Source organism: Microtus ochrogaster, chromosome 6 (assembly GCF_000317375.1).
Source record: "Microtus ochrogaster isolate Prairie Vole_2 chromosome 6, MicOch1.0, whole genome shotgun sequence".
Classification (NCBI taxonomy): domain Eukaryota; kingdom Metazoa; phylum Chordata; class Mammalia; order Rodentia; family Cricetidae; genus Microtus; species Microtus ochrogaster.
Window position 1 is genome coordinate 68,919,841 of NC_022013.1, and position 13,329 is coordinate 68,933,169.

Here is a 13,329-nt window from a genome sequence, read left to right on the forward strand (position 1 = left end):
CTAGGCTGGCCTCAAACTCACAGAGGTCTGCCTGCCTCTGCTTCTCCTGCTGTCGAAGCGCCAGCAGATGTTTCTATCAACACCTAAAGCAAACATGCAAACCCAGGTGAAAATTTTTATATACAAAAATAAAACCTCTTTCTTGTCTCTTATTCTCTACCCCACAGATGGAGATTTCTCTACAATTAGCTCCATTTTTCCATGTTTTTTTCACAGGTTCACTTCATCGGGCTTTTGTCATTACAACCATAGTGAAGCAGCCATCCTGGCCACCAGTGAGTTCTAATGGGAAGTGTTGACAGTAATCATCTTCATTGTTCCCCGGGCCATTGGCTGGGCTGGGGCAACACTGCCCTTTACCACTCTCCATCTTAGTGCCCAGCCCCTTTCAAGCACTGGTTCTGTTGTAGCCCACACATGGGCAGTGCCCAACACTGAGTTTATCACTGTTCTCTCTCTTCTTTAGTTTCACACTGGGAAGCACCACCCAAAAATCAAACATTTAGCCTCAACCTCTCTCCTAAGTCCAGACTTGGATATATGATTGTCTACTAGATGTCTTCAATCAAATGTCTAAAATTCATATCTAAAGTTCTTGACTCCTGTTTCTAACTCCTTCCTCAGTTTGTGTCTCAATAAATGGCATCACTACTAATCCAGCACTTAAGACAAAGAAATCATTACCAATTCCCTTCTATTTTATAACAATTCCTTAACAGTTTTACTTTCAAAATATATTTGGATCCCCATTCTTTCCTCTACCTTCATATCTACCATAACAGAATAGACCCAAAGATCTCTCATTTGGGCCACTGACATGGCATTTTAGCTGACCTACCTCCTTCCACTCCCTCCCCTCAGTCTACTTTGGCAGCTAAAATGAACATCTTTGTCTCTTTGTTTTTGTTTCATGAGATGAGGTCTCACTACATATCTCAGACTAGCCTTGAATTCACACTCCTGCCGCTGTCTCCCAAGTTACCTAATGAGTTCTACCACTCCTAGCCAAAATGATCTTTCAAAAACATAAATCAGATCAAGTCATTCCCCTGACCAAACCCAGCAGTGGAGCCCTTAACACCTAGAATGAAATCCAGAGTTCACACCAGAGCCATGCTGTGGCTGAGCTCTCACCTCTGCAGCCTCTGAGGTCTGATCTCCCCTCCACCCCAGCCTCTGCATCCCCTCCAGCTTTACTCAGCAAATATGCAAACCGTTCCTCCTGGAGCTCTTTGCATTTGGTATTCCTGGGTCTGGCAACTGCTTCACTGCATTTCCCCCTAGATCCTGGAGCTATGAAGAATTCGCAGAAGAAATGAGCTTCTATCCCATCCAGCTGTAAGATGCTGAGGCTGTCAGAACAGCTGAATCAATGACTTTGATACAATATCTTTCTAAAGTGGAATTTCTTGAGAAAAGCCTTCTCAAGTGATTTAATCTAAAATAACCACTATTTTCTACATTTAAATTCTAATCTTCCTATCTTAATTTTTCCATAGAAAACACACTTCTCATTTTGAGTGTGTGTATGTCTATATGTAGGTACGTATTTCTTAGTTCTCCCTGGCTCATTAGCATCATCACAGTAATGTTTATTGGGAAATCAGATCAGTGTGTCAATTGCTAGGCTACATGCTTCAGAAGTAGTAACAAGTACCTCACTAATGACAGAACGATTAAAATGTCACCTCCTGGCAAACAAAGAAGTAGAACTGAAAAGTCCTAAGGTAACTAATTTGTAGTGGAACATGCCTAAGTTCAAAAGCGCCCCCATGGTGTGTTCCTCCCGACAATCTGCCATGTGTTTATAACATTCCCTTCGAAAAGGGAGGGGAATAAACATTATTATTTATTGTATTGCCTGTGCTGATAGAGAAAGGGGGCAGGAGGGAGGGAGAGACAGAGAGAGAGACAGAGAGAGAGCGCATGCAGGAAGGAGCGCCATGCCAGGAAACGCTGCTGCTGTAAGACCCAAACTAATGTGCTACAAAAGCTGCAGAGGGGTTTCCGTGGCAATGGCTGCTGCATCAGAAGCAGCCACAGTGAGGAAGGAATAAGGCTTAAGTCCCCAAATCTCCACAGAAGAAAGCAGCTCCACTGGAAGAAGCTCCCAGCAACTGTGCTGTCATTTCTTCAGACACGAGCGGAAACAAACCTGAAGAATACGGGTTTTCTGTTGGTGATTTGTCATTCGTCTTGATTTGGTCCTTTCCACTTCGTGTCTATGAACCCAGCCTCGAAGCTCATGGTTCAACCTACAGAACAGATTAATCAAATATATTTAACAGAAGTCAACTGTTTTACTCTTTCGTTGGAAATTAATTTAATCATTCTGTAGTTCCCAAAGAGCCTAACATACCTGACTACACAACAATGCTTTCTGGTTTGAAAAAAAAATTTACTGACATTTAATATTGTTTTTAATAAGACATGCATTCTTATAAGGCAACCTCCTCAATCATGAGTTCAAAATTCAAAGAAATAAGAGCAAGTATGTCCAGAACAACATAGTCAAACACTACCTTCCTAGTGTGAAAAGAAACAAACGATGCTGTCTGCTGAGAACATTCTACCCCCAAGTGTAGCCTTGCCCTGACTTTAACATCCACTTCATCCTTTAGCTTTCAAATGAGAAACACAAACCGGGCAATCAGCACATTAAACAGACCTATCACCACCTCTGCCAGGCTGGTAGAGCAACCAGACAACCGACAATCTTACAGTACCCAACAAGTCATTCTGATTCTCTTGGCCTCTTAGTAAACATGAAGAAATTGCTTTCCTAAGTTCTGAAGCCACCATAGGAGGCCATGTAGGTGTCTCTGCAGCAACCCACAGCACTCACCTGAGAGATTCTGTTGTATTAATCAGAGGCTGACATGGAGGTGGAGGAATATAAAGCAGTGGTTCTTCAGTTAGCACCATTAAGGCTTTGTCATTTGAAACAGAATGATCATATCTGAAAGAAACACACAGAAAAATTGTTTCTGTGCATCATAAATTTCATAAAGTTTACTAGTACTGATTTGTCATTAAAACAAACATATACCAAACTGAACATATTGTGAGACAGAAATGAACATAACGAAAAAGTAAAGTATAAACCAGATGGTTGAACTATCACTTTCTGAGCTTCTAAGAGATGGCAGAGAAAAAACACTATTATTTCCTGGGCAGCGCATAGTCTGTGTCTTCGGTGAATTCAATGAACTATAGTGTTGCTGGCGTAGAGGAGGTGACACAGTGGCGAGAGGAATCAGGGAAAGAGCTAGCAGTAGACAGGAAAATATATTATTGCACGACAAGGCTTAAAGATTGCGGTCATTGTCATTCTGTCATAACAACTTTGTGTGAAGTGGGGTAGAGTAAGACATAAAACAATTGGCAGGAAAAGTAACAAAGTTGAAAACTGAATAAAACCGTTAGAGCCATGGATGACTTTGAGTCACTAATAAACACCAGACGACAATAACTAGCTCTTCTGTCAACTTGGAAGGTTTGCTTCTGTAACTGTCACACTGCTTTATGTCACATGAATTCATACCAAGGGTGTGATAAGAAACAAACCTAAGTTAAAAATTAGAATCTGAACTGGGCCCATTACCTATTGGTTATTTCCTCAGTCTGTATTTTACTCTATCTCATTAAGAAGTCTTAGATTTGCTCTGAATATTTTATATAAGATGTTCTGAGTTTATAATTAGATATACTAAAATACAGAATTGAACATGGTAAGATTCATGTTTTCCATTTATTCATTCAGTATTTGCTGGCTACTGTCTATGTGCTGGGTAATCCAAGAGAGAACAAGAGAAGTCTATATCCTCAAAGACCTAACAGGAAGACAGATCAAATACAAAACAACAACAACAAAACAACTCTTCATACATAAAATTCAAAAAAACTGTGCTAAGTCTTGTAAAAGAAGCATAGGACTCAAATAGCCAAGCACATCTATTTTAGATATATAGTCTAAGGCCTAAATGACAAGATTAAGTCAACTGCACAGACACTAGGAAAAGCAGATGCAAGACAGAAGTGAGAAAATGCCAGACTCTAGAAACCCAGAAAAGTGCTGAAGAGTTGTGGCAAGTGGGACAGACACAAGAGGGAAAGACAGAGGCTGGGTCACAATTAGGACTTGATGATTGAAAGAGAAGTCACAAAGTATGGAAGTGGCATATTTCAATTTACCCTTGCACCTTGAAATTGTACAAACAATGAATATTAGTTAAACAAGGGAAGGAACAATGGTCCTCTGTGCACATTAATTTTGAAATACTAAAAGAAAAAGTCAAAGAGACAACTGGATGTGTAAACACAAGTATGAGAAGTCTGACCTGGAAACAGGAATTTAAGAAGCAATCATGTATACAGACATGGAGTCTGTAGCATGGATGAGTCATGTCAGCAGAAAGAAAACAAAGTTGACAGCTTTAAAGCTTGGGATTGGACAAAGGAGAAGCCTACAAAGAAATGAGAACGGAAGGAAGGAAGATGGAGTGAGCAGGCATGATAAATTGTGCATGGGAGGCTGACGTGGGATACCCCGCTGTATGCTGTGAATATATTTTATTACCACTGGTTAATAAAGAAGCTGATTTGGCCAATAGACAAGCAAAAAGAGCAGGAGGGAAACCCAAGCAGAGATAGAGAGAAAGAAGGCAGAGTCAAGGGAGAAGCAAGCAGCTGCCAGAGAAGCAAGATGTAAAGTAACAATCCACAGGCCTCATGGCAAAATATAGAATAATAGAAGGGGTTAATTTAAGTTGTAAGATCTAGTAAATAATAAGGCTGAGATAATATGTCAAACAGTCCGTAATTAATATAAGTTTCTGTGTGATTACTCAGGACTGGGCAACTGGGAAATGAAAGCACAGCCTCCAGTCACAGGAGGTGAAAGCAAAAGGCCGCAAGTTCAAAGCCAGCCATGGTACATGGCAAGCGTTAGTCTCAATTAACCAGGGGCTGGGAAGAAGCTCAGGGGTATACTGCACTGAATCCCTAACACGACAAAATAAATACAAAAGACTATGAAAACGGAAAGTCCTTTAAAGAGTGATCCATTTAGCCAAATGTTGAAGAAAGTTCAAGATGAGTGGATGACCATTAAATTTAGCCACAATGAAAACACGTGCCCCCCCCCCACCCACACACACACATAGCAAGTGGAAAACTAATTTCAGAAAAAGAGCAATGATTTCTGAGTATGGCACACAGAGGAAAAGAAGTGAGGGTCAAAGTTACATGAGACATCCCCTCTACTTGTTATACTTAGAAGGCTCTTCATGTCCTCTCTTCCAGCAATTAAGATTTACAGAGGTAAAGTGTCTGGAGTAAAACAAACGTACAGGTACTGACTACACACAGGAAGAGCTATCAGCCTAGAGCTGAGGTTCAACAGGGCCTGGTAATGCAACCCCATTCTGAATGCAGTTAGGAAGCCGCTGCTGCAACACGAACAGAGACACATGAGCACACGCACGCACGTGCACACACACACACATCTGTCACATTTGTCATTGGAAAAATCACACCTTTATACTTAATAAGGACAGGAAGTCTGTAGTCCATAAGGAAAATCCAAAATTGCTTTCAAAACTATATGTTGGCTGTAATTTTCTTTCCGTATGATAAACTCTAGTAATGATTTCTACACATCTGTGCTGGCTAACTTTGTTCTTACAGTCAGAAATATAGAGAAGAAATTTTTGATTTAAAAAAAAAGTCTGATAGGAGAAACACAAGGATAGGGTGGACAGTGTTGAGGGGAAAAGAAGGGGAAACTCTAAGCCAGCAAGCAATCTGGAGATGATCAGACCTTCACTAACTAGACAGTCAGAGCTCTAGGCTGTGTGCAAACCATTCTATAAAACAGAAGAAATTTCAGCAAATAAATCACAACAGGAAAGTGCAATGTTAGAGAGCTAGAGTTAATGGGAATTCTTGGGCTAAAGACAACTTGTGGCTAATGCCTTAAATGGAAACCATCCTTTCCTGTTTACTAGAAGACAACTGTCATTTAAGCCTGATGTCCTACGTCTTGAGGTAATAATTATTGCTGACTTTCTCTATATTACTAATATTCTTTCTTACAAGTATCCCAGTTTGGCTGATAAATTATATTGCTACAAATACAATCGTGCATATATGTACATATACTTTTAACACTGAAAAAAATCTATGCAACTACAACTTGCTAGTGGCAATATGCTAACAGCAAACAGATAGAACATTTAAATGACAGAATTATTTACCCTTCCTTTATTTGGACCATAATTCTCCTAAACTGAAACAAAAATGAGGCATTTAAAAAAACAGATTATGGTAAAGGAAAATTGAACAGCCCAATAATAAGGAAGAGGACAGAATTAGTTATAAAAAGTTCCTGCCCCATCCCAAAAGAACAAAAGTCCAGAGCTAGAAGGTTTCAGCAAACTGCGCAAGAAGCACTAAAGTGAGCCAGATGTGGCACACACCTAACATGCCAGCTATCCAAAAGTCGAGACAGGAAGACTGTTAAATTGAGGCTAGCCTGGCAACTTAATGAAACTCTTTGAAAAAACAAACAAACAAACAAACAAACAAACAAACGAACAAAAACCAATGTAAATTTGTCTCAAACTAGTCCAAAGAACTGAAAGAAAGGAAACCCTTCCAAAGTTGCTCTATCCTGACATCAAAGTCCCACAAGAACACATTCAAGAAAGGAATTCATAGACCAGAATCCCTGATTATCATAGCTATTAAAATTTTCAACAAAGTACTAGCAACTCAAATCCAAAATATAAAAAAGATTATACATCATGATCAAGTGGTATTTATTATAGAAATTCAAGGATGGCTCAATTGTACACAAATAAAAAATGTAACACACCATATCAACAGAATTGAAAACAAAAACTTTATGATTGTTTCAAAAGAAGAAGAAAAAGCATTTAGTAAAACTCAACATCCTATCATGAAAAAAAAAAAAAAGAAAAGAAAAGAAAATTTGTGTAGAGACCAGCCATATAGTTTTCTGGTTCCTTCTCCCTATCTTTCTGGGACCATCCAGGACCATCCGGGAGTGTTTTACCAATAAACCTAGATTTTTAATCTTAATGGTGGTTTGGTTTGCTGTGTCAGCAGAGAGACTTAAAATCAGGGTATGGAAACCTTTCATTAGGTATGAAAGAACTTACCTAAACACAATAAAGTCCCCATAAGACAGACCAACATCATACTGAATGAGAACATCATACTGAGCATCATACTGAATGAGAAGAAGCTGAAATATACACAAATCCTCTAAACTCACAAGCAAGACAAAGGTTTCTACCTTCACTTATTCAAAATAGTATTGGAAGCCTTAGAGCCAAAAGCAAGATAAAACAAGAAAGGGCCTCAAATCCTTTTTCACAGACAACAGGATTTTATAGAGAAAACTCTCGACTCCACAAAAATCAATTAGAACTGACAATCAAGTTCAGTAAGAATGTAGGGTATAAAATTAGCAGCTTTGAGGTTAGAGGGTGTGGTCCAGTGGTAGAATGACTGACTGCCTTGCTTGCATGAGGTCCATGAATAGGAAGACTGTAGCTACTGTGAAAGAATAAAATAACCTACTCACAGCTGCTAGAACAAATACCTAAGAACAAATTCGGTAAAGGGAATAGATAATCTGCAGTGAAATTCATCAGGCACACTAGTGGAGGAATCCATGGAAGGACATCCCATGTTCATGAACTATATAATTAACATTGTTAAAATACACATACTACCCAAAGTGGTCTAGAGATCCACGTAATTCTTACCAAAATACAAGGTAAGTACTTACCAAGTATCTCTCCAGTCCTCTATCAAAGTACAAATAACATTTGACATAGAAATAAAAACACATTCCTATAATGTGTACAAAACTACAAAAGACTCCAAACAGTTAAAGCAATGAGGTAGAAGCTGATCGGCCTCAGCTATACAGAGAGTTTGGAACCAGCATGGATACATGAGATTCTATTTTAAAAGAATAGAATAGCATGATATGAGGGGAAAAAACCATAAACTATTAGAATAGAACATAGAACTCAGAAATAAATTCATATATTCATAGACAACTAAACTTTCCCAAAGGCAGCAAAAACATGTCAGAAGTCTTTTCAATGAACAGTGTCAGGAAAACTGTTGTATGTACGGTAAAAAGAAACTATTCCTCTACAGATCAACAGATACATTCTAAACTCAAAAAAGAAGAAAAAAAGGACACGCTTCAAGATACTGATCTGAGCAAAGATTTTTTTATGACCCTAAAACACAGACAACAAAAGCAAAATTTAAATGAAATTACATAAAATTTAAAACTTTTGTATAGCAAACAGAGTGAAGAACTTGACTAAGAGAAAATAGCAGCATATTATTGATCCAGTAAGAAATGTATGACGAACTCAAGTGACCATAGTGGTTCATGACTGAAGTCTTTACATTCTGGGTTATACAGCAAGTTCCAGGTTAACCTGGGAACTTTTGGGAATAAAACTGTGTCTCAAAACAAAGGAAACAAAAATAAGCTACTCATATAACTCAACAGTAAAGAAACTTAATCTATCTTTTAATGGATGAATAATCTGAAGCGCTACCTCTCACACACATACAACCATCCCCAGTCACAGAAATGCAAATCAACACCACAATGAGATGCCATCTCATGCTAATTAGAACAGCTAGTCTCATAAAACAAACAATGGCAAAGTACAAGGAAGGAGAGGACTCAAACACTGTTGGTGGGAATGAAACAGAGAGCAGCCACTGTGTAAACAGTATACAAGTTCCTCAGAGAACTGGAAACATGACTATTTCAACTCAAAGAATCAAAATTCATGTCAAAAAGACATCTACCCACATGCCCATGTTTATTGCAGTATTAGTCACAATAGCCAAGATATGAAAATTAATCTAAGTGTCCACTGATAGAAGAATAAAGAAAACACAGATACTAATATTCATAAAACGAACTGAAATTTTGTCATTTTCACCAACATGGATAGAATTATAGGACAATGAAACAAGGGAAATAAGGTACAAAAAATACCATATTTTCTCACTTATCTGCGGAAGCTAGAAATCTGCTATCATAGAGTATAAAGTATAATCAAGTATATCGGAGTCTAAGAAGATAAGGGGGAGAGAGGGACATGAAGGAGAGTCGTTAATGGGCGCCAGAGTGTGACTGGATAAGATAGAGCAGTTTAAATGTTCTATAGCACAGAAGACTAGCTATGGTTGACCACAATGCCTCAAATATTTTAACATATTTAGCACCGAAGAGTTTGAATGGTCTCAACAATATGAAAAAATGAGTATCTGTCTCAGATGATGGATACACTAATTACTCTGGTCCAATCACTATATATTATAAACATCAAAATGACAGGCACAGCACAGTCTATAAACATGCCTGATTAAAATTCAATGTCAATTAAAATTTTTAAATACTTTTAAAAGATAGAAAACTCATGTAATAGTAGCAGTTTAAAATTAAATTTAATCATTTTTTTCAAAAGAAAAATACATATAGGTGTCCTGACAACACATAAAAACATCTAAAATGCAGCTCAGAACAAATTCATACTTGGAATTTTCAAATGTTTCCCAAATAATTTTTAAAATTTTTGTATTCAATTATCAATGATAATAGCAAAAACTTCAAACTAATGGATTAATATTTGCTTAAATCTCCTATAATAAACTTCAGACCTGCAGGTTGCTAAGAAGCGATTATCTCTTCTTACCGAGACCAGTACCTCAGATACACACAACCATTGGTGACTATGGGCAGGAGACACAGAGATGGTTTATATATTTCAAGTACTTTCATGTACTCATCCCAATGAGTTATAAATTTCTTCAGGGTGATAAATTTCACCCTGAAAGTTGCCTAGGCCTCTCCAGTGAATGTACATCAACTGGCCACTACACTTTCCAGGAGTCAGCATTTTCAGCTCATGCTATTGCGAACACATACATGAAGGCTTCTCTTTATTACAGTTATTTTAGAATAAAGAATATTCCCATAAAGTACAAAATCAATAATTGGTTCTTATTTTTAGCAATTAACCACATTTGATCAAAGACTACTAAGTCCAAAGACTATTATTCAACTTCAAACAGAGTTCTGTGGACAACCATAGAACTCAAAATTACAGAACATGAAGAATAAACCTGGGCCAATTTTGGAAAAAAAAAAAAAAACTAATAAACTCTACCAATTTAAGGGACACTGTTACTACTACCAATGTCAGCAATTCAGAAATGTGACAAATTCTAACATGTAAAAAAACAAATTAGCATAAATAATATGTAATGCTTTCTAATATCACACCATCTATCCCCTGCTATGCTGCACTGCCATAGGACCCTCGGCTCCTCCCTCAACCTCAAGGGGGAACGACACAGAGGAAGGATTCCTCTGTGGCCCTTGCCTTGTGAAACTGCAGAGAGCTTAGGGCAAGCAGGTCTGTGTCATTGTCAAGCACTTCATCATACTGTGACAGCTGCTGCACCGCGAGCTCTCTGCCTGCTGCTCAAGATTCCGGCTTGTCTCTAACAAGAATCCCAAAACACACAGGGCAATATTTATGAAAAAGGATATAGCTCTAAAAACTGTACCTTCTTCTAATTAACATACTATGAAAACTATGTTTTCATGTACATCTCTGTTTTAACATTAAGCAGAACAGAAATTTAACAAAGTATCTGTTAAATTATAAAAAGGAAAGGAATCAGAAAACACGACAAATAATAATTTTACTTAATGACTACAAATAGGTTCAACCATATCATTCCGTCATATCTATTCATAGGCATAAATATTAGTTAAATGTACTAAACCATAATAGGGTGAAAAAAACTAAAGCTAGTACATGTATTCTAACATTTATGTATGTCAATACAAACAGATTATCTGATCACATCTCAACAAAAATCCTAAACTGGAAAAACGTTTCAAAGTAAATTTATTCTTAAAATTGATTTTAAAAATAAAACAAATTGGAGCTGGAGAGGTGGCTCACAGGTTAAAAGCACTGGCTGCTCTTTCAGAGGTCCTGAGTTCAATTCCCAACAACCACATGGTAGCTTCCAACCATCTGTAATGAGATATGTCACCCTCTTCTGGCCTGCAGGCATACATGCAGACAGATACTGTATACATGATAAATAATTCTTTTCTATTTTTAAAAAATAAAAATAAAACAAATTAATGGCATCACTATTTCACTTGCTCCATTACCCAAAGCCTATATGAACTATTTGCATGTCAAGTGACAATAGGTAAGATTCTCCAGTTCATTAAATCAACACGGCCAACAGGCCATCCCACCTGTAGCTGTTTTTCTGGTTGATAACATCTGATGGGTCTTGAACTTCTTTAGCGGAAAATTCTAAAAGATGCCTCCTTTGGCTTGCAGGGTTCATACTGGGCTTCACTCTCCTGGAATCCTGCTCCAGCATGCTAAAAACAACGACAATAACAAATGAACCAGTAGTTGAAATTAAAATGGCACACACATAAGCTATATCTAGCTAGAAAGCAAGATCTGCCTTGTAGAGTCACATGTGCAGCAAAAAAAAAAAAAAAAAATCAAGGCCTAGAAACAAGTAGAGCACTGATTCCTTAAGTACTCTAGGCCTCGCATCTTGTACATAACCAACAATTTTAAAATAATTTTATAAGTATAAAAGTCTGTATTTATAAAACAATTAAACAAATGCAGTGTTTTACTTGCTTTTAAAACCTTATGATGTGGGAGTGATTTCTTATTAATAAAGAAACTGCCTAGGCCCTTTGATAGGCCAACCCTTAGGTGGGTGGAGAAAACAGTACAGAATGCTGGGAGTAAAAGAGTCGCCATGATTCTCCCACTCCAGACAGACGCAGGTTAAGATCATTCCTGGTAAGCCAGCTCGTGGGCTACACAGATTAATAGAAATGGGTTAGATCGATATGTAAACTAATGGGTCAGGCAGTGTTTAAAAGAATACAGTTTCCGTGTAATTATTTCGGGTAAAGCTAGCCGTGCGGGCAGCCGGGTGCCGGGGATGCAGCCCCGCTGCTCTTACTTCAACAACCCTACAACTACATTATATAAATTGCTGTAGTTTATATTCAGAGCCTCTTTCTCAAAGACCTGTATGCTGAAAGCTTGTATCCATCGGGAGGTAGTGGAACCATTAGGAGGTAGGGCCTAGTGGATGAAGTCAGAACAGTGAGTCATGCTTTTGAAGGGGATGCTGGGAAGCTAGCCCCTCCTATGCCCTTCTCTCTCACTTTCCAGCAGCTCTGAGGTAAGCAGACTTCCATGACATGTTCCTGATAATATACTGTGTCACTACAAGCTCAAAGCAACTGAGTCAAGAGACCATGGACTAAAACCTCTGAAATTAACAACCAAATAAACCTTTCTGAATTTTAAGTTGATTTATCTCAAGTATTTATTACAGTAACAAAAAGCTAACACATATGAATAGAAACTCACATAAGTACATATAAACAAATTTTAAATGCAAATATTTGAAGTAGAAAATGTTTTCAATGGGCAAATTCTTCTAATGAAGGAAGAACTGCTGTTCTCTTCTAGTGCTCAAGGACATCATTAGCCTTGCCACAATGCTAGACTGCAGCTGTGGTGGTTTGAAAGAAAATGGCCCCCAAAGACAGTGGTACTATTAGGAGGTGTGGCCTTATTGGAAGAAGTGTGTGTCGCTATGGAGGCGAGCTTTGAGGTCTCATATATGCTCAAGTCATACCCAGTGAGACAGACCACTTTCTGCTTGCCCACATAAGATACAGAACTCACAGCTACTTCTCCAGCACCATGTCTGCCTGCATGATGCCATGCTTCCTGCCATGATAATAATGGTCTAAACCTCTAAACTGTAAGCAAGTCACAATTAAATGTTTTCCTTTATAAGCATTGCTGTGGTCATGGTGTCTTCTCTACAGCAAAAGAAACCTTAACCAACACAGCAGGCTATCAAATAAAGTTATCTAAAACTATTTATAGTCTATTTTCATTTATAAGTAAACATTTTTATTTACTTCTTACTTTCAACTCTGCCTCAGGCTTTCACTCATCAGTGTGATAGGCATAAGTGTTTGGGGAAAATAATACCATAAATTAGACACATACATACATACACACACACACATACATACATACATACATATATACATACATACACACATACATACATACATACATACATACACACATACATACATCACACATACATACATACATAGGCAGATATACAGACAATATTGTGATAAATATAATACTTTAAACTCATTGA

General features: G+C 37.8%; 1 protein-coding gene across 1 annotated transcript in view; it reads right to left on the minus strand.

The window, feature by feature from the left end:
- The window catches only part of Atf6 (activating transcription factor 6), a 167,485-nt gene that overhangs the window by 86,792 nt on the left and 67,364 nt on the right, over window positions 1–13,329 (minus strand). The window contains exons 10-12 of the mRNA XM_013346933.1: window positions 11,357–11,488; window positions 2,846–2,959; window positions 2,156–2,255 (exon numbers count right to left, since the gene is read on the minus strand). Of these exons, the coding sequence (XP_013202387.1) occupies window positions 2,156–2,255; window positions 2,846–2,959; window positions 11,357–11,488 (346 nt within the window). The remainder of the gene's footprint in view (window positions 1–2,155; window positions 2,256–2,845; window positions 2,960–11,356; window positions 11,489–13,329) is intronic.